The 27,680-nt window shown below is 35.7% G+C and overlaps 1 protein-coding gene across 1 annotated transcript; it reads right to left on the reverse strand.

Annotated features, from left to right (window-relative positions):
• Positions 1-3,232: 3,232 nt before the first annotated feature.
• On the reverse strand, positions 3,233-17,184 carry ARRDC3 (arrestin domain containing 3). Its single transcript, XM_054578597.1, has 8 exons — positions 16,653-17,184; positions 12,727-12,808; positions 10,789-10,936; positions 9,722-9,824; positions 8,904-9,160; positions 8,402-8,564; positions 7,979-8,133; positions 3,233-5,566 (listed from the first exon to the last, which is right to left on the reverse strand). The coding sequence occupies exons 1-8, from the start codon at positions 16,930-16,932 to the stop codon at positions 5,510-5,512; spliced, it is 1,245 nt and encodes a 414-aa protein (XP_054434572.1). The 5' UTR covers positions 16,933-17,184; the 3' UTR covers positions 3,233-5,509.
• Positions 17,185-27,680: the final 10,496 nt, after the last annotated feature.

A 27,680-nucleotide genomic window follows, 5' to 3' on the forward strand; every position in this document is an offset into this window, starting at 1 on the left:
TTGAAAGTGATATTGAGAGGTTATATAAGTTTTGAGTTTAGAAGTAGCAAAATCCATTTCCAGTAGAATTAGCTATAATGTATCATAATTTTTTAATCTAAATGTCATAAACATCTGTTTACTTGACTGGCATAAGGCTATATACTTTTAACATATAAATGCTAGAAACTATTATAAAGCAACTTTATTACTTTTTGATTCTTCATAGCATCTTAACATCACTTGTGTAAGTTAGTATTTGTGAAGCTGGTTTGAAAAAAATTCTTTTCCTTGTATGTTTAACTTTGTGCCATTCAACAAAGATAGTGATACTGGTTGTATTTCCAGTTGGGCATGTGCCTTTGGATTTTTAAACTACTGCTTGTCTTGGATTTGAAGTGACCTTTCCATGTTCTTGTGTTTACCACATCTCCTGGTTTATTTTCTTAAATTGTTTTTTAAAAAGGTTGAAGACTACATTCCTCAAAAGTCAAAATAAATTTCCTCATACAGCAACAGTAAGTCTTCACTTTACGTCATTGATGGTTTCTTGGAAATGTGACTTGAAGCAAAATGATGTATAACGGAACTGATTTTACCACAGGCCAATTGATATGCACAAGAGTTAAGTTCCCATGGCATATTTCTGATCACAAACACATCACCAAACATCTAAATAAACCCAAAGTACTTCTAATATCAAACATGAAATGTGAGCTATACATACATTTAAGAAAAATGAATAAAAACAAGTAAGATCGTTCTTTTCCAACCTGCTTATTTCAGTTCAGGATGGGAGCTAGAAGGAACCTGTTTCTGCAGCTTAGGGTGCAAGGTGGGTCCCCACTTTGGACAGGCCTCCCTGCCATCTCTCACACTCACACCCACACCCACTCTTACTCAGAGTGGGAGAATGTAGACACACCAGCTCACCTCACACGCACATTTTTGAGGTGTGGAAGGAAACCGAAAACTCAGAGAAAACCCACATAGACATGGGACAGCATGCCAGCTCCACGCAGACAGTGGCTCGGGCAGGAATCAATTGTTTTTTTCTCATGAACATTATAACAAAACATTATTTGAGGACCTGTTGTACCAATAAGATTTTTCTGATGAATTGAAAAATGTTATCTCCCTTCTGTATTTATTTTGAAATCAAGAAATGAAAAGGCACGATATTTAATCATTCAGTCATGGAAATTTTGGATTGCTGATTGTTAACATAGGAATTCCAATTCCAGAGTCATATAATTGCTACCATCTTAGTAGTTACAAAGCTCTGTATCAAAAATATCAAGACATAAATATTCTTTGGGATTAAAATGGTGTATTTTTCACTAAGTACCCCAAATCCTCAATTACAGCTTGGGATTCATGAAAATAAAGTTGCCTGCTCAGTAGTGTTTTCATCTCTCTTCTCCTTTGGTGTCTGAAGAGCTTCTCAAACTTTACTCTAGTTACAAATCACTTGGGAATCAGGTACATGGGTACGTTTGGTCAATATTCTGGGACTGATCTTGATGTTCTACTTTTCTAACGAGCTCCCAGGTGATACCATTACTATTGGTTTGGACAGAATTTGAAATAGCAAGAATAGTGACCTCTTTTCTCCCTTCTTCTAGAAATATTTTCTATTGTGAAACCCTATTACGTGTTATGAAACATGACTCAATATACTGGCCCATTAGGATGTGCCCAAACAAGTGATTTGGGGACTCCAGATGGCATTTCTTCCATGAGCTATGAAAGCTGGGGTCATCTTTCCTGGCCCATCTAACATGAAAGAATAAGGCTAATGTGAACAAGGATAAGTAAACAGATAAGAGGTAAGAGTGTATCCCCAGGGTGTTATTTGGATATCCGGATCTATCAGGGTAAGAAATTGCTAGCTTTTTACTTAAGGTAGTTTCTTCTTGTTAAAGTCAAAAGTCTTAATAAATATACCAAGCTTGGCCATGACCAGGGGAGTTGGGTAACTGCAGATGATTTAATGCAAAAACAGAGCCAGATAACTGTCACTCTTAAATTTGAGACATACTTAAATCAGTGTAAAAGTATTCTAATGCAAACTTAGAAGCAATGTGTTTAATTCCCAAAGTTGTAATTGACTTAGAACATAGCTTCTTTAAGATGTATTATAACCTCATACCTTCAGGGATGAAAAGGACTTTGGATAGCTACTTCCCCACTTTGTAGATGAAGAAATCAAAATGCACACGTCTCATACCAGGAATCTTCTAGCTATAGAACAGAGCCTAAATCTCTCCTTATAGTATTAGGATGTTGTATAGATTGCTAGGTTAACAAGAATGACAGTATAGTTCCATGGAATTGATTATAAACATGTGTCTACAATGTCTCTTTGTAACATGTTTTTGTCTCTTACATTTGAGAATATGGGAGAATCATTTAATAAGGCACAAATACAACTTGATGACTCATCCACATATATGTATAAACACTGAAAAATAAATTCTGTGATTCCACAAGCACTTGTTATATACAATTCAGACATTGAAAAAAAAAATTCTCAAAAATTTAGTTTTGTTAGAAAAATTGTCTCTATAACATTAGAATAATATAGTAGCTTTGAAATTTGGGTTCTTGAAATAGAAACTTGGGCACATCATAGTGAGAATTTGGTATTTAAGTGAAACTACCTGGTTAAGTTTGGTTCTTATAAGACAAGTTTTATAAAGAAGTATCCTTAACGATTTGTTAAGTAAAACAATAATTGATACTTGAAATTTCTTTAAGCCTTCAGTAATTTTAATAGAACCTAGAAACAGTTCCTATCCAGGATGGCTTATGAGTTTAATAGTTATCTTAATAGTGTTTGCATGTATGATGAGTTACTAATATAAGATTCAAATAAATCTTCAAACCACTTTATAAAAAAGAAAAAAAACAAAACACTTTATTTTCCACAAGGAAGAGCAATAGGAAAAATGAAATCATTTCCCACATATTGTTTTCTTAAAACAGAGCCTACAAGGACATATTCAGCACCAAATAAAAAAGGGAAAAAAGAGAAATTACAAACAGCCATAGAGTATAATCTATAAAGCAAACATTTAATATTGCACTTTGTTTTACTAACATTTTGGATTTTACTTTTCCTAATTGAAAAATCAGGAATCTATCTTGAATACTGGAATACAACTGTGAACCTCACATCTTATATCAGGAATTGACCAATATTTAGGAAAGATTAAAGTAATGCCTCTAAATAAAAAAAGTAAAGAAATACTTTAATGGGGAAAATAAAACTTTATTTCATAAAGTTTTATATACTTAGAATTTTATATTTTGTGACCCAGTGCCAATCACCAGACTATTGGTCATTCTTGCTTTCCTGTGTTATAAATGAGTATATGATGGTAAATATTCCAATGTTATGCATATCAACAATTGTTCCCTAGAAGTTAGACGTAAGAGAAAAGGGATTCTTCTGACAATCCCCCCACCCCAAACAAAAATAAAACCACCAAATGCCCTTTATGCCAAATATTCCATTAGCTTTTTTGAGGGGGACATTCACAAAATGATTTAACAATAAAAAAATATTTCACCCCCATTTCCTTATTATCTAGTATTAGTTTGCTACGGGAGCCCAAACCCTTTAACTGAATCACCTAAAACGTGATTCATTTTTACACTGGGCTTTCTTCACCCTGTCAGCATTTTTCAAACATGAATTATCTTCCATGTTTTCTTAAAGGCCACTTATGGAAAAGCCTATTTGTTTTGTATGAAGTTTTAAGACAGTATTTAACCAGGTCAAGCACCAAGCCAGAGTTACTATTATTTTCAGTCACTTATTAACTGTGGGGTGTTAAATGGCAGGACAGATGTAACACCCATTTCACACTTATGTTGTAACATCAGAGATGCTGATTTTCATTAAAAATACCAGAGCTGAATTCTTCTAAAGTAAGACAATCAGTACACTTGGTACCTTGGAAAACGCCATTTTAAGTGTTGTCATGAATGCTGGTATATTTTTTTAAGCCAACTGTTATAAACTGTAATTTACTGATGTAGTCATTTTTCCTATCTTATCTACATATACTCAGAGTATGTGACTCATGTTTAGCAAAATGTTCTTTAGGTAATGGAAAAAATACTCTCATTAAAAAGAAAAACCCCACAAAAATATAAAACATTATTCCAGCACACATTCTACTATTTATAATTTTGAAGTTACACACTTTTAGAATAAACTTGGGTTTTCAAGCTCTGTCAGGCTCGAGCAGGATAGGAAATGTATAAATTGAACTCTCTAATCATAACCTGAACATGCACCAGCAAAAATGATTTCCAACATATGTGTTTGGAGGTAATTAAGTAACTCTGTATAAAAATAAATGCATTTTCTCCTTCCCTCTAGTGACTGGAAAACTTCCATACTTTTAAAGTAATAAAAATAACAATAATTTTAAAGAGCAACAGCCCTTAACTCTTTGCTGGTGCCTGCCATACTGCCTTTCTTTACTCCATTCTTAGCTCTTCTAGTTTCTTCTCATATGTAATGATAAGAAGGGAATGCGGGTGGTTTATCACTTTTGTGTATGTCCCGTTTCCAAATTTCCCTCTCCAAAAAGCCAACCAAACAAATGAAAAAATAACTCAACAGTGCAACAAAACACAAAATAGCATTCCAACAGTTTGGCAAGTGATGCGTTCACCTGAGATTAAGTGATTTTAGGCAGTCAGTAACAAAATGCTGCTTTGCTGTTATAGTAGAAAGGCAACAAATTCTTAAAAGAAACCAAGAAGGTATACAATCTTGACAAAGTCTCTTATTAGCTTCCTCCTCTTATCTCTTTTCCTACATATCTGTTGCGTATCTACTACAGTAGGCTGCAAAACATACAGCAAGAAGGATTGGCTTGAAGGCATTTGATGTTTGTAAATAAATCCACAATAGGATCCAAGCTGAAGAGGTGATACATGGTCAGCCTAGTAGGACAATTTCTGAGCATGTGCATATGCAGGTAAAGTCCAGGCTATATTAAATTAAAAAAAAGTCAGTGCGTTTTTTTTTTTTTTCATGTTAAAGTTTCTTTCAAAGCTTTCTTTTGTTCCTTGTTGTGCTGATCACAAACAAGTTTTAAGAGTATCAAGAGTCTGGCATAAATGGAGAACGAAAAAAAAGCTGTAGTGACATTGAACTGCACAATGTAAGCATTGAGCATGTGCAAATTTTCAAATCAAAAGAAGGAAATCATCCCTCTTTATAAGGTGGTGTCTTGACACGTATGACCATAGGCTAAGAAAAACTGCTCCTGGTATGTGCCAGTTTTAAAGGAGAAAAGCTTGGATCTTCAAGCATACTGGAGCAGTCCCAGAATGTGCTGTAGGCTTCTAAAGCATGATCACTGGTTGTTTCATGTATTCGCCATCTTTCTGGGCAAAAGCAATTCCACTTCCTCTGAAAACGTGTCTCCAAGATACTTCTCTGTTCTCAGCCGGGAAGAGATACAGTTCGGAATCCACATCAACTTGGTTTGACCGCAGTGTTCCTTCAACGAGAGGGGCAGGATGGTCGATCATCTGCTGACTGATCAGGATTTGGATCAATCTAGAAAGAAGAAAATAGTAAGTTATTTATTTGATAAGGGCTAGAAAAAAATGGAGCAAATGACTAAGATTTTGAGTATTAGTTGAGAAATCTAATTAGAAAGAACATACACAGCTTGTATAGGGAGAAAAGGGTAGCAGTATTATCTATAAAGTGCCTGAAATCCAATTACGAGATTAACAATAAAATTTTTAAAGGTGTGCCTGAAAAGCTAATGAATAAATTTTATCAGTAAATGGAGTTTTACTCAGCACTTGGTAGTAATTAACATTTAAATACACAATGTAAAACATCTTTGTTGCAATGATCTCCTTTTGTAAAGTATCCCTTTTATTAAAAAGTCAACTCTTCTCTTCTGTAGGCTTTAGGAAGAATGCAGTTATGTAAACAATGTTCTTGGTACTATGTGAGGTAGTAACGCATGGATGTAAGACCTAATAAAGGGCCCAAGAATAGTGTGCTATCAAGAAATAGCAAGACTGCCCTTGCTGGTGTGGCTCAGTGGATTGAGCATCAGCCCGCAGACCTAAATGTAGCTGGTTCGATTCCCAGTCAGGGCATACCCCTGGGATGAGGGTCAGATGCCCAGCTGGGGGCATGCAAGAAGAAACCCATCAATGCATCTCACATACACTGTTGTTTCTCTCCTCTCCTTCTCCCTCCCTTCCACTCTCTAAAAGGAAATAAATAAAATCTTTAAAAAAAGAAAAGAAATAGCAATGCTGAACCCACTTCCGAGAGGCTTCATACCTTCTCTATCTCTGGAGTGACTGGCACATACACATAAATTTATTGAAAGTGAATGTATTTTAGTTGCATCTCATGTTCAAAGAGCAATAGCATAGGAAGGCAAACTGTTGGTTTTAATTCATTTCTTTTACTGAAAAGATCTTTTGGAGAATCTATTTACTTGCATTTACATGTGGAACAACCTGAAGTGCCTCAGACGCTTTAGGTAAAACACATTTTTGAAGGAAAAAGGCTACATAACTTTTCTTTCTTTTAATAACTACCCTTTAAAGAAAAAAAAAAAAACAAAAAACAAACCAACTTAATAAAGCTTGCTAACCTCCCCTCTATGTGGTTAGGTGCTAATTAATTAAATCACAACCTCAACCAATTTAGGATTTTAAAAGTTTTTCATTTTCTTAATTTTCTTCAGTTCATTTTTGAAAGGAGGTAGAATTTTATGACAAATTACTGAAAAGTGGATAGACTGCCTGACAGTGAAGAAGCCTCAGGGCCAATGAGAAATGACTGAATTAATAAGAAATGTCTGAATAAAAATATGGTAATTAAATCTGTAACAAGTAGGAGAACATTTTGACATCTAATGGAAAATTTTATGAATAGGAATAGTTGGATAGAAAAATGTCTAATCAAGAATTTGCAAGAACAGATTATGAATATCCCTATATATAATCTATGCATAAAATGTATCTCGTTATTAGCTATGTTCTAAGGAAAACTGACTCTTCCACTCATGGCATGGTGCTGGGAGGAAAAGGGGTAAGAGAAATTTGAAGAATGAAACAATCCTTTTATGTCTTATTTGGGGGTAATATTTCAGTGTGAAATAGCTGTCTAATCTACAGTACCAAAAAAAATTTATTTTAGTGATTTACAAAATTATTTGGTGTTATATATTAGTATCAAGGCTAATTTTAAAGGCACTTAAAATGTGTATTATGTATAGATGCTTCCCGAAGTGTCCTGAATTGAAATTGCTGCACACCTCCCCCACTACTTACTTGCCTTTGCACATGTTGTTCTTCCTGCCCAAACTACCCTATCTTTTGAGGAGTACTACTTTTCAAGATTCAGCTTAATAATCACCTTTCTCAAGGAAGCCTGTGCATTCCTTTCTCATTGTTACATAATATTTTACTTCTAAGTTTGTTTTTCTCACCAGACTGTGAACTCCTTCCAAACAAAGGGCCATGTTTTATTCACATTAAGGGCTTAATGGTCATCGATATGAGATGAATAAAAATAATCTGACAGTGTAAGAATGTTGTTTAAGATGTTATTGCAAATGTTATTTTCCCCCCACGGCTGAGAATGTTAAAATATGTGAGAATTAATTGAAAGAGGATGATGAGTAAGATAAATCCTATTAATCAATACTTGAAAAATCCCTGTTATATTGATGCTTTAAAATATAAATTTTTATATTTTTATATTTTATAAATATAAAATGAGGTGAGATCATTATCTCCATTTTCCCAATACCAGAATTGAACAGTCATACTTCTGGGTCATACTTAGTAATCTAACCATTAATCTGTGCTTTTAAATTATGTTTTTCTATTATTAACATGAAAATCAAAAACTAACTTTATTTTTAAAAAGCCTGCAATGTTGTTTCCCAAGACTGCCAGCCCATTTTATACTTAAGAAGTTGGTGCTTACCTCTGAATAAAGCGGTGGAGGCAAGAACCGAAATTCCTGGATATATGCAAACAGTGGTCCTTGAAGTGCTCTCTCAAAGTCATCACAAGCACTCACTGGAGCAAGATTGTTTCGCCGTTGTTCCTCTGTTACCACTTCTGCATAGCTGGGTGGTGCTGAAGGAAAAAGATACACGCAATTCGAACAGCACGTTCTTATGCATGTCAAAATACACAGAATAGTAGGTATTAAAAAGAAATATCAAGGTAAAATAGTAATTGTTTTTGTGTTCAAAACTAGGGAGATAATATGTTTTAAATCTAACATTAGTGGCACATCTACTCTTTTCAGGTACAAATATTTATCTACTCATAAAATACCAGGAGAAATATATTTTAGAAAATAGTAAGAAATTAAACTTAGATACACATTATGTCAAATTACCTTCAGGTCTTTCAGGTAGAGATAAACCAAGCCAGTTCATATTCATGCTACACTGACTGCTTACACTTGAGGTTCTGCTACCAAATGGATGTAGAGGAATGGTACCGATGACAAGGGGCAAATTAAGAAATAAATCCATAGCTCCAGGAATATCCACATATACCTAAACAGTAAAAGGAGATGTTGGGTTTAGAATGCAAATACATTTCCTTTTTAAAAACCAATAACCCAATTTTAATGCTATCTGAGGTCCTCATTTACTTTTTACATATATATAAATGATATACAAAAGAGTTTATCCATAATTCATAATACTGTATAGTATATTTATATACTTATAAGATAAAGTTAATAATTATAATTTAGACTATATAAAGATTTGTATTTATTTGCTATCATATATGGAATATAGAAATCAAATCCTGGATGTAAGACAAAATGATATTCTCATGACTTTAAGACTTCAAAAAGAACCAACACAAAACCTTAAATTTATGCATACCATTAGTGAATATTCCACACGGATTATACTACAGTCGAGGATAGACGGAGAAACAGGCGGAATTTTCAGCAACTTGCCATTCCACGTCTCTGTCTTCCCAGATGATAAGGATTCCCCACGCAAGTTAGCCACAAGCTGTTTTACTTCCTTCATTTTCCCTTTGGCATAGAAGGCCTGTGTTTGGTAAATGGCTGCCTTTGGCACCACCATTCGGGAAGAGCAATTCTCAATTTCAGCAAATATCTGAATTGATTCACCTAGGGGGAGAAAATTATCTAATTAAGAAAACAAATAAAATTGTCCAAACAAATACAGATTCCTAGGATAACATTGAAAAGTTCAGCAGACTACATGGATGAAATTATTTGTCCTCAGAGTGACAAATAACTTAAAAGTTATAAAAATGAACTAGGCATTTACAGCAGTTGTTTAAAAAAGTAAACTATAGCCCTGACTACTGTGGCTCAGTTGGTTGGGTGTCTCCCTGCAAAATGAGGGGTCGCTGGTTGGATTCCTGGTCAGGGCACATGTCTAGTTTGTGGGTTTGGTCCCTCGTCAGGGTGCACAGAAGCAGTGACCAATCGATGTTTCTCTCCCTCTTTCTCCCTCCCTTCCCCTCTCTCTAAAAGTAAGTAAATAAAATCTTAAAAAGAGACTACATTCCAATTTATGAATAAAAACTGGATAAGCTCAACCTGGGTTATTTTATCAAAGGATGCTGTATCATGTTTGCATTTATTAGAAATATTATGAATTTAAACAGAAAAACCTAACTGAAGAAAGTTTTTTTTTTTTGTGGGAATTCACTTCATACATACCTGGGGTATAGCCCTTCCTTTCGATTTTGGCACTTAAGGATATTGGGCCTGAGGTACAGAACCAGCAACAGAGAGTCTTTTCTTTTGTGCCTGCTTGGGGTGACTGTAAGAAATAAATTTAGAGAAAAAGGTCGATGTTATGAGTTGGGACAGTAATAAAATATTTTAAAATACAATCCTAAGTTCTTGGAGTATTTAAAAGTAAAAGCAGTGCTGCTTTTTTATTGGTAGTCAAATACAATTTTTTTTTACACTGAATTATATAATTTTTGTTTTTATGTAAGTTTTCATTCAATTAAAGAAAAAAGGGTACAGGGCTTAACACCATATTCCATAAACACAGTTTTAGCCCACACTATTTATATATATAGTAATTAAACAACCAACCAACCAACCAAACAAAAAAAAAAAACCCTTTCCACATTCCATTTAAATGGCTTTAACTAAAAACACAGCTTGGAAAGCAACTTGGTTATAATCCCAAATGTTAACATCTTACTTTGAGAACACGAAAATCAGTATGTAAAAAAAATGAAAACTGCTCATTTTTAAAATTAATTATTTTCTTAAAGATATTATCATTTGTTTAAACCAATTAATGTTTTTGAATTCAAATTGGAATCTTGTGAAAAGATACAATTAAAAAAATTTCTTTTAAAATGGAATTAAGCTTTTTATAAAAGTGATAATCTCCCCATCATTTGACATCCCTGCACTGGAATAATGTAAAGCAATATAAATTTTATATTATGAACACTACCATTCCTCTTCTACTAAAATTACTGAGGGAATGAACAGAGTTTTTTGTTACTGGTGATATCTTCTGAGTAAGAGAAATTTCATACCATATATTGGTCTTACTTTTAAAATTTACTTAATGTTATTACAGTACCAGGAAATATGACCATATTCTTCATAGTTTGTGTGCCCTTACCTGTTTTTAAATTTAGTATTTATAAAAATTTAAAATAAAACCACTATTTCAACATTATAAAATTAGTTTAGGTGATTATTCTTTGGTATTGATATGCCAAAAACAAAGAATGAAGAATTCTGTCAATTCTTACCAGTAATGAAGGAGTGTTGATGTCTATATGCTCAAAGACTGTAAATTCCTTCTTTAATTTTACTGGTAGAAGCCAAGGCCTGTGCAATTCGGCTTTCACCCAATAGCGCACACTGCCATGTCGGCCTTCGAATGAGGTAGCAAGTGGTCTGTGCAGAATATAAAGGTCAATATATTAATCTTATACTGCTTTCCAAAAATTATACAGTAGATCAGCATAGAAGTAGTAATATATTATACTGCTTGTGTATCAGTGAAGTAGTATTAAACATATGATTTTTGTTAAGTTTCCAAAGGGATAAGTCATTGGGGGAAAAAGTTGTTTCCAAATAGTAATAGATAGTAGGTAAATATTACAGAAATTTTGTTTAAAAAAGCCAGAAGAATACAATCCCTTTAAACAAAGAAGCTATTTTGAATGTTGGTGGCAAAATTATGAATACTTGGAAATGAAGTTCTTGAAAAGGTCAAGGATTTAAATATAAAATTGAGAATAGTTTAAATATTTCAATTGAGAAATTATAGACACTGGTCAAATTCCTTGCTGTGGTCCACTATTCATTTGCTAGGAATTATCTCTTATTATAGCAACTACCTAAGAAGGTCTAGAAAAGGCCTCTAACAGTTATTATAGTTTCAAAAATTTCACATTTCATAAAGTCCACTGAAATGCTAAAGAACTTTTATATTCCCCAGTTTACTCATGTTCTCTTTTTTTGGCCATGTTTCTAACTTTACTTTATAGGCTGAAAATGAAACAGAAACATTTCTATTGACCTGTATTCAAGGGAGTCAGAATGGTTTTCAACTTTGCTAGATTTTATTACTTGCAAAAGATTTTGTCTCTTTTTCATAATTTCATTAAAAAAGTACCCAATGTTCAGAGTGCAAGTTTAGATTAGTATGGGAAGTAGTAGCGTTTTTACTTTTTTTTTTTTAAATAGCATTTAGGCTTTTGCATTATCTTATATATCCCAAAAAAATAAAATGTAGCATTTTGCTAGGCCCAGTATTGGCCTTATTGTATTCACAGACTTAAAATATTTCTCTCTGAAAGTAGATTAGGGCGTTATATTTAAAATGATGTTAAGTGACATGGTAAATAGAATACTGAACAATACCATTTATAAACTCTAACCACAGAATACTTAGTACTAAGTTAACAAATACAGAATCATGTACATACTGCACTTGATAAGTTCTGTAATGTAAGTTCATCCTCCAGAACACTGAGCACAAATGCCACCTTGCATGTTATAATATGTTAAAGGCATTCTTTTTTTTTTTTTAAGTATACTCTTTTGTAACAATCTTGTATTACATGAAGAATGTATCCCTTTCCTTCTTTCTTTCCTACTAGGTCCTAAGCCTTATATTAAGGTACCTATGATGGATGTTTCCTTTTCAGTCCAGGTCATAATGTCTCTTGTGTGATCTTCTCAAAAGCTCTTTTCACAGAAGCCATTGCATTCATATCAAAAGAACATCACTCCTAAAGTTAGAATATTCCTAACTATGCTTATGTTCTTAGCTTACTGCTGCTGCTGGTTAACATTAGCAGAAAAGAAAGAACTGGACTTTTATAAATTACTAATGAGAGATTTATTAATAATGTTTTATCTTTCGTGCTAATGCTGATGATAAACTAAGCATACAGCGTTTAATTATTTGACTAGTATCGTTCAAGTCACTCATGTTAAGTGAAAAATTTCATATTAAAGTTTAAAAAAAATCTTGTAAATCTTCTGGCAAGGTACTAAGAATTAAGCTTTGCTTTCCATAATTTCACCACCTTTCATTAAGAAATAGCTTTTTTAGTACATTGTTTTCCTCTAGCAAAAATTCAGTAATGAAAGGGTTTTTTTTAACTAAAAAAAACTTACACTAATTTTAAAAGAATGGGTGTCTATGAAAAGTGCCAATTACTTCTAGTACTTACGTCTGTGGAAGCTCGAAGCTAAATGCATATTCATGTCTTCCTGAATGAATAGTGTTGAAGCCTTCTTCGGAATTATCATCATCTAAAACACAGAAAAAGAAAACAAAAAAACCTGTTACCAAATCTTTACACACTCTTCATGACGGCATAACTTTAAAGATGCTCATATAATAATTAAGGCCATAAATTTTAGAGTCCGAGAGATACAAGTTCTAATTCCAATTTCATCATTTCTCTGGGTAAAATTAAAACCCAAAGTCTTCAGTTGCTTCACCTGTGACACGGGAGTAATTAATACGCCACAAGTGTCCTTTAGTGGAGAATGACCTGAACTGTCAAGACCTGTGTATCTAACAGAATAATATGCTCAACTAAAGGTTCAGATCTCAGGCTAAGGTGTTATCTATGTCTCCAACTATTTCCTTAAATTTATCGTATTAAGACTATATACATGCACACACATATCGAATGAGAACTGTTCACGTAAACCTTTAAAAATGTCAGTTGATGGAAATGAGAATGTTATAATAAAATCAGAAAACTTTTTAAAATAGATGTTAGAGTTAAAAATAGGGAACAGTGATTTTAATGTGAGTTTCATGGATAACGATGACAATAAGCCTGTCCTAGCAACACCTAAAAATTTGCATATATGTATAAAATATATCTCAGAGTGAAAAGGTGCCTGGTAACTGGGCAACACCACTGTCCTACATCCTTGAAAAAGGAAGTCTAACTAGGTTGTTTCCACTTGTCTGAAAAAAGGAATGACTTTTTCCTTCTTAACCAATCGCTTTTGGTCGAGTATTTTAAAAATGTCCCCATAATACATTAACCAAAAAAAAGTGGGAGGGGGATTCTGGATTGTTAAAAATGATTTCTTTTTAGGGTTCTGACTAGGTAATTGTCCTATTTACGTAGTTTCCTCAGTATCATCAGAATACCTTTTCCACGAAAGTTGACAGAACTGGAATTATCATTTAACTTTCCCTCACCGAAGTAGGGAATATACACAAAAACCATGACGCTCCCATTATGAAGAAAAAAGGCGCCTATATATAGATACTTTTATCGCCTTCATCTCAGTACTATTTTCCTCGTCCCCTGGGAAAACCTTCTGAACGGATTTCAGCACCAAACACTGACTGGTGAGCCTAAGGCCATTTAAATTCGCTGCTCTCGAGAGCGCCCAAAGTTTGCCTCCCTTTCCCTTTCTTCCCTTCTCGCTCCCTTTATGTGCCAGCTCAGCAGTCTCATTGAGGCGAGCCGCGGCGGCCGCGCCGTGGTAAACAAGTGCCGAGCTGTCAATCAAGAACTAGAACGGAGCAGGAGAGGACCGGCCTAAACCGGCGCCAGCAGATCCCAGCCGGCTCGCCCGCGCGCCGCCGTCGCCCGCGCGCCCCGCTATACATACGGCATACGTCGCGGGAGCTCGCGCTCGCGCCCGCGCAGCCTAGTCTGCTGGGCTGGGGGCGGGGCGACCGTGCGGCGGCGCTTCCGCTTAACACGCCCCAGCCGGTGACCGGTTCTATCTGGCTCGGGCCACCCCGACACCTTTACAGTTGTGGTGAGAGAGACTGGGGCGGTTAAGGGTTTGGGGGGCAGGGAGGGCAAACGCCCCAGGAAACAATGGGTAGGAGGAGGGGAATACTCGTGGAGGCCCTTGCCTAGCCTTGGGTGTTAGAGTCACTTTTCCTTCCCGTTCTGGCCAACCTCAAGTCAAATCAAGGTAGCGGGTCTCGTGCCTACGTAGTTTAGAGAATACGCTTTGTTTTAGCTAAGACGAAAACAAACGGTCACAGAAACTACCTGACATTTTCCACTCGAAAAATAGGAAAACGGGGTCCTGCGACCCATGTCCACACAAGTTCCCTCTGAATAGAATTGTCAGCTAAAGTTGCGCCGGGGCCATTCTGCACCTTAAGACAAGTAGGGGTTTCTTTTTCGATGCCTGAAATAATTTATTTTGGTGCCCAAAACAGGCCGAGATAAAGAGGCGCAAGAACAAGACGTGACATAGGATATGGGTACCTCCAGAAGCACTGGGGCTGTCGCGAGTTAGGGCGGGGGCCACTCTGGAGGGACCTTTACCGGCGCACGCCGGTTTCAAGCCTCGCCCCCACCGGCGCGACCCACTCTCCCCACCCGTCCGCGCCCAATCCAATCAGAGCCTGGCATCGCCTTAGCAACAGGCTAACAAACCGAGCTCCGCCTATCGCTGATCTCCCGGGGCGGGGTCTCCATTACCAGGCTAGTTTGAGAGGTCCCAGTTTAAAGTCATTGAAACTATTCCAGGCTAAGCTCTCGTCCACGCTTTGCAGGGGTTTGACGGGTATTTTGTGGGGTTACAGGGCACATAGTTTATTTTACCCTGAAATCATGGAGCAGCAAATAACATTGCGTTTGTCTTCATAAGTCGTTATTCTACTTCTACCCCATTTCGAGTCTCAACTCTATAAAAACGTTTGTTCTCACCATTTTATAAAAAGCTGCAGTATCTAGAAAGGTTCAGACAAACTCATGCTTCTGGTTTTCAACAAATACGATGATTGTCATTAGGAATTAGCACTTCTTATCAGCGTTACTGCTTGGTGAGATTAACTAGGAATTATTTCAGGATGTAAATTACCTAATGTGTAACTGAAACCTAATTAAATAATGGATTTAATGTTAATATTTTTAAAAAGTGCATTAATACTGTTAACTGAAAGCATCCTTCATTTCTGCACTTGCCTGAGCTCAATCCGCACCTCCTCAGGCATGTATATATTTTAATATTAAAAATGAGGGTAAAAATGTACTCTATTCTTTGAAAAATAGTCCACATTTGAACTAAATATTGCATTAGGAAGGAGAAGTACAAAATTACATAACCAGTTTTAACATTATATTCTTCTTGGTCTAGGAATTAAGTCATCGCCACCACCTGACGCGTGCAACCAATCTGCTGAGAGCTGAACAAGCGCCCCTCCTCACCACCCCCCAGAACTGGTCCGAAACAGGATTGAACCGCTTCTAACAAAGGGTGGAAACTTAGAAAAACAAGCTTAGAGTCGTCTATATTTCCTCAATGTAATGATTTAAACAATAGATTTGAAATCTAAGGACCCCTTCAACGTCTGACAACCCCTTATCTCCCTTTTCTAACCAAAAATCAAATCCAGTGTGCTCAATACGTTTCAATTTCATTTGACTGGCATGAGTTTCATTGAATGCAGGTTTCAAAGTTAGGTATGATGCTCCAAAAGGAAAATTACTGACCATAAATTGCTTCTAAAACTGATTTGAAACCTACCATAATGATAGATAATGTCCTTTAAAACAGATAATGCTTGATACAAATTTCTGAAGGAATTGAAAAGAATACCGAAAAAACACGTGGGGTGTTGATACCATATGTCAAAATAAGGCATAGATACCCTTTAACAAAGAACAATGATCAATTCTTTAAAGTTTTTTGTGCTTCAATATTAAAAATGAAATATACCTATTAACCCACTTAAAAATGTTCCATTTCTTGATTGCAGCTTCGATTTTAAGATCTAAGGCTGTAGAGTACAGGGGGGAAAAAATCTAACATTGGACTACAGCTTTTAGCAATTCAGTTAAAAACAGCAAAATTATTGAATCAGGTTTAAGCAGAATTTGTAAGTAAGGTGCAAATGGATGGCAAGTGCGTATGGCACAAACCAAGCCGGCTATAGAGGTAGTTGAATAAGTGCAGTTTGCAGTCACTTTGCAGATGCCTGCATGCATTACGACTTAACACACGATGTCAAGGAGAATCATAATCTTACAACTTTGCTAATCTTTTATCAAACTGCTATGTGTATGCTAGGAATAGAATTACATGAATTAAGAAAAATTAAAAGGTACTTTCCCAAAGAAAACACGTTTTATGATTTCTGAATAATATAAAAACTTACCTCTTTCGTGTCCAATTAATATGTCTTTATGGTTGAAATATTCTACTTCTTCAGTATAATTCTGTGTGTAGGCAGTATTGGAGCCGGCGTTTCTAGATTCGGTCCAGCGTACTTTTGCATGTCCTCTTGCATGAATTTTAAGAGATTTTACTCTGATTTCCCCAGTAACTTCTAAATTCACCCTTCCTGAGACTGTATCCCCACTAGAATACACAGGGACATTGCTGTCATTAAGACAGTCCAAGCTTATTGTCAAACTCTTCACCTTTCCCAGCACCATGTTTATAACAAAAACCTATAAAAATAAAATGTAAGACAAGTCAGGATCACATATAAAATGTGATCTTAACGCTGATCGATGTATTTGCCGTGCAAAAAGGTTGCAGGCAAGATCAGTGATTCTTTACAAATAGTTCATTGAAATTTCTTAAAAAGTCACGGCAGCAAAGAGGCTGCTGCTCCGCGTTCCCGCTAGTCTCAGTGGTCTCCTTACAAAGACGACGGCTGGATCCTGCCAGCTCACTTTAAGCCCAGCTTTGTGAAAAACAACCCTACTGCGCATGCGCACGCCGCAGCTGCTGCCCGCCCTCCGGCGCCGGGCTCGCTCCCTAGCTCTCGGGTACAGTAGGTGCACAGCTTGGGGAAGAACGTACTGGGGCTGCCGATCCCTGAACCCGACTTCTCTTCATTGTGGGCTCCTATTGGTAGTCAGGCTGCCGTAAATCCTCAGTGTGCAGCCTGGAACCCCTTACCAGCACACACTATTTAAAGATAATGGCTAAGGAGGGCTCTGGGGAGACGGGTTGGGTGGGGAGCTGTTTGCAAAGCCTAGTAAGGATAAACTGCTCAGTGACCAGCACGAAGCGTTCTTTACGGGCACTGCAGGGTTTTGACCACGGCCTGGCTGGAAAGAGGAAAAAGTGATGTGCGAGCAGAGATGGGGGAAGGGGAATAACCGGTTGGGCAAGCGGCTGGTTGCTGAGCATAAGCTAACGAATTTTAGAAGAAAACGTAATAAAACTAGGCAAGAAATTTATTCTGACCGGAGCTTTGCGGGCAGGGTGAAAATGAACTCAGTTGAGGCCAAAGGAACTTTAAAAGAGAGTACTATAAAGAGCAAGGAAGAGAACCAAACATAATTTAATCAGTAGGTTTTGCTTTCTCCTCAACTGCTTTCTTTTCCATCTCTTAATTAGATAGCAACGAAAAACAACCAAGTTGTTTGCATGATGACACTAGGGGGAAGAAAGGCTTGACCACTTCCTCGAAGGAAGAAAAAGTCCTGTTTTAAAGCCACCAACTATACAACTAGACTTGCAGGGTATGACATGATTATAACTCCTGTGTCCAGAGGATTAAGAATAGAGGTCGGCCATAAAAAGTACCACCTTATAAAAGGCAGCATGACATAGCGTTTTAGCTGACATAATGTTTACAAGATCAGAAAATCTTTGTTAGAAATTAGTGAAGAGCATTAACGTAGTATTTTTAAGAAAGCGTGATTTGATATATAAATGGGGCTTAATTCTTAAAGCTGTAATTTTAATTTTCAGTCTTAGAGTGTTCAACATAACAATTCAAATACATCTTAGGGGCAGGTACATTTGTCTTTCTATTGTGAAAGTTTTGGTAACAAATAGCAATACTTTCATAAAACCACACTGAGATTCAAAGCGTAACAGCATAAATTTATCTAGTTTCTTTACAATCAACAGATCTGCGTATAAGTATACTTTTTTGGTGATCAATAGACCTGCTTATAAGAGATGTATAAAGAAAAAATATTCATATTTTTCTTTATATGAATATTTAAAGAGTTTTGACTGTCCATGTCCAAAACATTTTAGATTCTTTTGTGCCATATATTTAAATAGGTTGAATCTATGAGTCACCATAAACTAAACTCTTTGGGCTTGCTGTTTTTCTTTTTGGGAAGAAATTAAATTTTATTTAGTTGGATTTTAGTTGACAAGACGTTATACGAGGGTATAAGTATGCAAAATATTTGGACAGTTAATGGGCAGGCCATTTATCTTTGATAGTTTAGATGCTTATGCATAAAACTATGAATTTGTGTCTATGAGTGGAGAAAGGAGTCTTTCTTATTGTCCCTCTTGGTTGACACCTGGTGGCAATTTTCGTTCAAATACCTAAGGATCTTGTACTAGCTTTGCTAACATATACTACTTGGGTTTTTTCGCCACCTAGTGGTAAAGGTGGTGAATTTTCTAAAATGTCAGCTTTTTGCATTAAAGTCAAATGGTATTAAGTCAAATGACACTGGGCAAAGAACGAATTTAACAGTGTAGTACACAATGAGGTTTTTATTACTAAACTTGTCTTAAATTATTAAAGGTTAGTGAACTATGGCTGAGTTCTTCAGATTTTTAGTAAAATTTCTCCAGTTGAAATATAGCATTTTTGAAAAAAATAAGAATCAGCTGTTTAAATAAACTAGAATTACATTTAACTAAAAAGAATCCTAAGAGCTTTATTTGTAGGTTGGAAAATTGTTTTAGCAAATTAAGCCATTCATTCCTGTCATATCTTACATTATTTTTGTTTGAAGCTTTTAGGATATCATAATTCATTGTCTTTATTATTTATTTTGCTATTTGTCTTTATTGTTTTTTTACTGTGCCTTTCTAAACACTTTTAGTAACTGACAAGTTTCCAAGAAGTTTTTTTATCCACTATTATGTTCACTTATGATCCTATTCACTAAAATTGTTACCTTTCTTCTCTTTGAATTCAGTTATGTGACTCAACTTTCTTAAGTTTATAAACTTCATTTTGTTTTCTCCCTGTTTATTCAAGTTATGAAAACACCAGAAAAACAAACAACAAACAAACAACTCTGGTGTTTCTAAAATCTTTGTATATGTTTTTCTTTTAAAAACATAGCAAATTTCGAATGTTTTCTCTTGTAACTTTTATTATCTCCCCTTTAAAGACTCCTTGTCTAAATATCTATCCTTTAGGCAGCTTGAAATGCAGTACTGCAGCTGTTTGTTATCTTGGGCGCCTGGATTTGCTTCACTGGGCCTTTACTGTATTTTGCATTAAATTTAAGCTATTTATCTTTACCACCAAGGATGTTTCCTACTGCATCCCAGCCTATCTCAAATGCCACTGCCTCCTACTCATCTGCTAACTCTTTATACTACTGTCAAGTACATCTTCTGTCCCCTTTGTTAGCTTGTCTCACTGTTGCCACTGTGCAGTTATGCTGCTTTCTGTGCCCAAAACAACATCTCACTGATGTGTCATCTCCTTTCTCTTCTTCTAATCCCTCCACCAGTTTCAGCTGACACAACTTCCAATTCCAATTGGATGGAATAACAAGTTCTCCTCTTCTTTCTATAGCATTTTCAGATCTTAAAAAGAAATCTCTTTTTATGGTATTTGGTACCTGGATTTTTAGTTCAATTGTTGCTCCACTGACAGTTCTGGAGTCTTTCACCTATTATATCAAAATACTCAATAGTTATTTAAAAAAAAAAAGTCATCTCAGCTGAAAAGTGTTGGTACATGGTTGTAAAGAAAACCATACCAGCAGTCAGAACCTGTTTCTTTTCTATTTTTTATTTGTAGTTTTTAAATCTTGACCTGGGGATATGTTTTTATTGATTTTAGAGAGGGAGAGTGAGAGAGAGAAACATCGAAGTGAGAGAAGCATCTATCTTGGTTGCTTCCCATACATGCCCTACTGAGGCTTGAACCAGCAACCTAGGGTATGTATCCTGACCTGAAATTGAACCCCTAACCTTTTGGTTTCTGGGACGAAGCTCCAGTCAGCTACTTGGCCAGAGCTAGAACCTGTTTCTTAAATAAAAACTTGAAATCCATGGTTAATTCTTATTTTAACTAACATCAGACAGGCTTGAATGCTATAGGAGTAAAGGAAGTTCTTTCTTTTTCTTAAGTCTTCATTCTGTATTTCAGGATTTTATAACTCTGACTTGACTCTTTAGTATCTTCAGAATGCCTCCAGTCTCCACACCAAAGTTAAATTCTGGGGTTTGTCAAAGGTTTGCTGAGGATTCACTGCCTCCAGAATTTGACATTGTTGTGGAGACTGGAGGTAAAATTTGCTATACTTTTAGCAAAATGAGCAAGGCTTGTTTATATACATATATATTTTAAAGATTGATTATTTATTTATTTATTTATTTATTTATTTATTTATTTTTAGACAGTGGAGAAGGGAGGGAGAAAGAGTGGGAAAGAAACATCAATGGGCGGTTGCCTCTTGTGCGCCCCCTCCTGGGGACCTGGCTTGTAATCCAGGCAAATGCCTTGATTGGGAATCAAACTGGTGACCTTTTGGTTACCGGGCCTGCACTCAATACTCTGAGCCACAGCAGCCAGGGCACGTTTATTATATTTGGTAATTTTATATGTTTGTGGCATTCTTTATATTTAATAGGAATTTAAATGTGTTGTGGATTTCATGAGAAAATTCAGTACCAAATTTGGTGCTGTTCTTCATTAAAAAATAATGTCATATTTGTCATGTCAATGTCATTTAATCTTTTATTTAAGCTTTTATTGGTTTAAAGTGAAATCATCTATAACTCTACTATCCACCCAGAGATATACCGTTGCCAACATTTTGGTGCATTTCTATCTGGATGTGTAATTAAGAAAGAAGAGTGCTGCCAGTTAAGATATGGCAATGCTTTTTATCATGAGAATTCTTTGACTACAGATTTGATTAGGGATAGTGTCTTGAATGGATTTGTAACACTTAGGGCCTGCTAACTTAGACGAATTGGTAAAATTTATTTATTCAGGCTCAAGTGGCGCTGGGCCTACAAGGATCAGAAATGCTAGATTTCTTTTCTGAATGATTTCATGACTTTTGACCAGGCACCGCTTTATGTAACAAAGGCAAGAGCATTCTAATTATAATAACTAATATGTTCTTGATGGATTTTGAGTTTTAGTGGCAAAGTGTAGTTGAAAGGAACTAGTTATCAATTTTTTTATATTGAATTCATATTTGGTTAAGTGGGGTTTTATATTTGATATCTTACTTGGAGAATGTTGTCCTTCCACTCATCTACATTCTTTCTATTGATGAAGAGAAAATTGTTATAAATGATTAAAAAAAAACCCAAACTTGTTATTTCCTGCTACTATCTTCTCAATACTGTTTAATGGAAGCACTTTTCAAGGGTCTTCCCCCTAAGATTGTTAGTTTTATTTACTGTTGTTAATTATTATACTTATGTTATCCTAACTTAAAAATTGTAAGAGAGAATTATTACTTCTCACCCATCTGTGATCAGCTCAGTTTTCATGTTACTGTCTTTCCTGTTGGGGAATTTTACTTGCTACCACATTGAAGTAGTTATGATGAAGAAAGTGTGTGTTGGGGAAAAGCTGTAAGGAAGATGGACAATTTAAGCTTAAAAGTTTGTTGAGGACTCACTGCCTCCAGAATTTTAAGTGTGTCAAGTGAATTTTATTTCAGGTTAGGTGATGACTAAACCTTAAAATCACATATTTAATCTATGCTCTAGTAAATTCACATTTGGATAATTAGCATTTGGTTTTATGTTTGTTGTTTAGCATAAACATTTCTTTATGTTTAACCTACTTCAATACATTTTAGTGGACACTTGAAGCAATGGAAATTTTCTGCTTCAAATTGATATAACATTTTTGCAGTTATGTATGATTTGCCAATTATTTTGCTGTAGAAAATCTGATAGAAAAAATTCAGTGGTTTAATATTTTGGACTTTGAAACATATGAAGGTTTTTTGGGAACGATGGTATACATGCTCAGAGCAAAATAACCAAAGTAAAGAACAGAATTATATAATAGAAAATTTACAAATTAAAATAATATAATCTGTCTTCATCTTTAGAAAGTGGGAGTAATGCTGCAGTAAAGCCAACATATATAGGGTATGACTTAAAAACAAAATTTGAAAGCTAGGGTAGATACCATTTTACATAATAATTCTATTGTCCAAATTATATCTTTTACACTCTTAGAAAAAAGGAACACTTTATTTTTACCATAGTCCACTTGAATAGGGAAAAGTCTTTTAACTTTAATTTTTCATTTATTATTATTATTATTTCTGGTATTATTTGGATTTGTTTTTGTGAAATTTGGTAAAAGTCCTTAGAAAGGTGAATGTATAAGAAGAAACTGAGCTGAGCCCTGCCCTCACACTTAGGTTTTTTCTGAAAATGAAGAAAAAGGAGAGAACCTTTTAGAAACAGTTACATGATAGACAAATGGCTAATGGGAGATAGTTGAAGGGAAAGGCTGATTATAAAAAAGAGTCGTGGTCCTAAAGAGGATATTGTGGGAAAGAACAAAAGGCCATACCATTTTCTAGTTCTAGTACTAGTTTTTCTCATGTTCACAAACCTCAGTGCTTTTGTGTTTCAATCACACTGGTTTTTTTGTTTGTTTGTTTTGTTTTTTTGTTTAATCTGTCTCTGCAGTGATGTTCACTCCAGATGAAATGAAATGTTGGCCATTGATTGGCTCATGGTGGTCAGTAGCTGGAGGACAAAACTGGTTAAGCAAACTACCTAAAAATCACAAAATTAAAGGTAAGAAAGACTCTCAGAGAGTAATGTGAAGGTGAAGGACAAGAGATGCACCTTCTGGAGGATGTGGGAACAGAGAAAGATGAGAGGAGAGTTATGGTGGAAAGATAGTCCAGAGATTCCTCAGTGGTCAGTTTCACATTCAAAGAGTGGACATGGTACAGGCATCTCTAGTAATGACAGGAAGTCAGGAAGACTTTTTTGGGGAATTTGGAAGTCTGGCTGATAAGAAGATCAAAGAAGAGGGTTAGGGTTGGTAGGATGGAGCAGTTTTTTCTTATAGGGTATATAGGACATGTATACACCAATTTTGGTCAAGAAGTCCGGAAACCACCAGGTTGTTCGCTGAGTAGTGAGTGTGTGTGTGTGTGTGTGTGTGTGTGTGTGTGTGTGTTTACATGAGAAAGAGATCATTGTAATATCCAGAATGCTAGCATATTTTAATATGATTATTAACTTTATAACCATACTTTTTTTTTGCTCATTATCTTATTTGGTCCTTTAACAGCCCTATGAGGTCAATGCCATTACAGTATATCCATTTTATAAACAAGGAAACAAACATAATGATACAGTAACTTGACCAATCTCATAGAGCTAGTAGCAGGCGGTGCTACCTGAACCTGTGCTCTTAATTACTAGGTCGTACTGCAAGCAAGTCAGTAGGTTTATTTATCAAATACCTCTTATAATAAGACTTCTGTAACCATCCTCATCTCCCTTAGTTTGGATTAGGTGATTCTCTTCTGTGTTCACAGAACCTTTTAAAAAATCTATTTCTAAACAATCTTTTATGTAGTTTTTCCATTTGTATCTTTCTTTTAAAAAATTTTTTTAAAATTTTTAAATTTTTTTTTATTGTTCAGATACATTTGTCTCCATTTTCCTGCCACCACTTTCCCCTGGCCTACCCACCCCCACTTCCCTCCCTCAATCCTTCCCCACTGGCTTTGTCCATGGCTCCTTGACTTGACCCCTCTCCTTCCTTTCTCCATTACCCGCCTCCCTCCTTCCCTCATGTTACTGTCAGTTTCTTTTTTCTTTCAATGTTGCTGGTTATATTTTCCTTGCTTGTTTGTTTTGTTGATTAGTTTCCACTTGCAGGTGAGATCATATTTGTCCTTCACCCTTTGGCTTCCTTCACTTGGCATAATGCTCTCCAGTTCCATCCATGCTGTTGCGAAGGGTAAGTAGCTCTTTGTTTCTTCCTGCTGCATAGTATTCCATTGTGTAAATGTACCATAGCTTTTGGATCCCCTCATTTACTGATGGGCACCTAGGCTGCTTCCAGCACTTGGCTATTGTAAATTGTTCTGCTATGAACATTGGGGTGCATAGGTTCTTTTGAATTGGTGTTTTGGGATTCTTAGGGTATAATCCCAGCAGTAGAACTGCTGGGTCAAAAGGCAGTTCCATTTTTAGCTTTTTGAAGAAATTACAAACTGTTTTCCACAGTGGCTGCATCAGTCTACATTCCCACTAACAGTGTACTAGGGTTCCCTTTTCTCCACAACCTCTCTAGCACTTGTTGTTTGTTGATTTGTTTATGATGGCCATTCTGTCTTGTGAAGTGGTATCTCATTGTGGTTTTAATTTGCATTTCTCTGATGGCTAGTGATGCTGAGTGTCCTTTCATATGTCTCTGGGCCCTGTGTATGTCCTCCTTGGAGAAGTGCCTGTTCAGGTTCTTTGCCCATTTTTTAATTGGATTGTTTGTCTTCCTGGAGTGGAGTCATGTGAGTTCTTTAGATAATTTGGAGATCAAACCCTTGTCTGAGATATCATTGGCAAATATATTTTCCCATATGGTTGGTTCCCTTTTCATTTTGCTGATGTTTTCTTTAGCTGTGCAGAAGCTTTTTAGTTTGATGCAGTCCCATTTGTTTATTTTTTCCTTTATGTCCCTTACTCAATGGGACATATCGTTAAAAATATTGCTACCTGGGATATCTGAGAGTTTCCTGCCTATGTTGTCCTCTAGGACTTTTATGGTGTCATGACTTATATTTAAGTATTTGATCCATCTTGAGTTTAATTTTGTTTATGGTGTAACTTAGTGGTTGAATTTCAATTTTTTGCATGTAGCTGTCTAGCTCTCCCAACACCATTTGTTGAAGAGGCTATTTTTAGTCCATTTTATGCTTCTGCCCCCTTTGTTGAATATTAATTGACCATAGAGACATGGGTTTATTTCTGGGCTCTCTATTCTGTTCCATTGATCTATGTGTCTGTTTTTATGCCAGTACCAGACTGTTTTGATTACAGTGACCTTGTAATATACTTTGATGTCAGGTATTGTGATCCCTCCTACTTTGTTATTCTTTCTCAAAATTGCTGCAGCTATTCGGGGTTGTTTATGGTTCCATATAAATTTTTGAAATGTTTGTTCTATACCTGTGAAATACGTCACTGGTATTTTAATAGGGATTGCATTGAATCTATACATTGCTTCGGGTAGTGTGGACATTTTGATGATGTTAATTCTTCCAATCCATGAACTTGGTATATACTTTCATTTATTTGTGTCTTCCTTAATTTCTTTCTTCAGTGTTGTGTAGTTTTCTGAGTACAGGTCTTTTACCTCCTTGGTTAAGTTTATTCCTAAGTACTTTATTTTTCTTGTTGCTATAGCAAATGGAATTTTTTTCCTGATTTCTGATTCTGATATTTCATTTTTGGTGTACAAAAATGCCTTCAATTTCTGAATATTGACTTTGTATTCTGCTGTTTTGCCAAATTCACTTATTAGGTTGAGTAGTTTTTTGGTGGAGTATATGGGGTTTTCTATGTGCACTATCATGTCATGTGCAAACAGGGACAATTTTACTTCCTTCTTTCCAATTTAGATGCCTTTTATTTCTTTTTCTAGTTTGATCACTGCGGCTAGGACTTCCAATACTATGTTGAATAGAAGTGGTGAAAGCAGACAACCTTGTCTGTATTTGCTATATTACACACACACACACACACACACACACAATTTGCTGGGGAAACTTTCATGTTTTACTCACAAGGACAGGGAGTAAAGAAATATTCCTTGCCTAGCCAGTGCTAATAGTCCCTGGTGTTATCTCATTTCCCAGAAGATAAATTTCTGTAAGAACATTTTTTAAGGAAATAAAATTAAAAAAGAACTCTTATAGTGAGACTCGTTATATGTTTATGTTAAGATGAAGCAAAATTTAACTCTCCCCGCTTGATTAATAGGGTACATAAAACAAAATCAAAAGATTAGATATGAGAAGAAGACAATTTTAAGGAGCTCTAGAGAGAAAAATACATTTGACTATTCACATAATTTTTAAAACTTAAAATGGTGAAGATGGTGGGCTAAGCTCTTTACATGCTTTAGATCATTTGATCTGAACAATAATGGAATTATCTACCTTTTAAGATGGGGAAACTGAGGCTTACTTAGAAAGGTTGAGTAACTTGCTCAAGGTCATACCCTAAGTGGCAGTTACCTTTACAGAATTTACAGTTTAAAAGGGAATATAAATAGCTAGTTCCAGCAGAGATATGTATGCAATAGATAAATGTTACCAATTGGATTAGTATAATGTTAGAGACCATCTAGCAAAGGTAGTAAATACTGGTACAGTACTCAGGCTGAGCCTTTCCAGAAACATTAACTAGAGAGGAAAGAGAAATTAGGGGAGTGCTAAGTAGTCAATCTAGAGCAGTAAATGGAAGCCAGATTATCGGAACCATATAGCTAGTCAGAACATACAATTGATTGTCGTAGTTGGGACACTTGAAACTGAAAAGGAGGCTAATAATAACTATGTTGGTACAACAGAAAAAACAAAAGCTGTCCTGGGAAAACCAGTATGCATGGCAAAGTAAGAATTTTGAACTTTACTCTAGGAGCAATCAAGAACACTGGTGGGTTTTTTAAAGGGGAAAAACATGGTCATATCTGTGCTTTAGAATAACTCAGACTGATGCATGGAAGATGGGTTAGAGAAGACTTGGAGACTAAAATAGGAGGCTGTTTCAGTAATACAGGATAATGATACGGTGGCCAGAAGTGTGTTCTATCAGAGAAGCTAGAGAGGAATGGCTAAGTTCAAGTTTTTTAGGATGCAGAATCAACAGAATGTGGTGTATAATTAGGTATAGGTACAGAGGAAGATATTAATTGAATGTATATTGTAGTGGGAGGAGAGTCAAGGATGACATTGGACTTCTGAGTTAGACAACCTGATGTGTCAGTGGAGGAGTCACTCATTGAGATGAAGAACATGGGGAAGGAGTGAGGATGATGATGAATTTATATATGTTCAGCTTTACATTTATTCATTTTTACATATTTGAAACAATAAAAATTTACAGAAAATCTACAGGCACAGTATGCAGACCTTTTTCCCTGACCCATTGGAAACTTATTTGCCAGTATGATGCTTCAACACCCTGAATACTTCTTTGCTGCATATTTCCTACAAATAAG

The sequence above is a fragment of the Pteronotus mesoamericanus genome, unplaced genomic scaffold (assembly GCF_021234165.1).
Source record: "Pteronotus mesoamericanus isolate MK-2021 breed Mesoamerican mustached bat unplaced genomic scaffold, CSHL_Meso_final contig_50, whole genome shotgun sequence".
Classification (NCBI taxonomy): domain Eukaryota; kingdom Metazoa; phylum Chordata; class Mammalia; order Chiroptera; family Mormoopidae; genus Pteronotus; species Pteronotus mesoamericanus.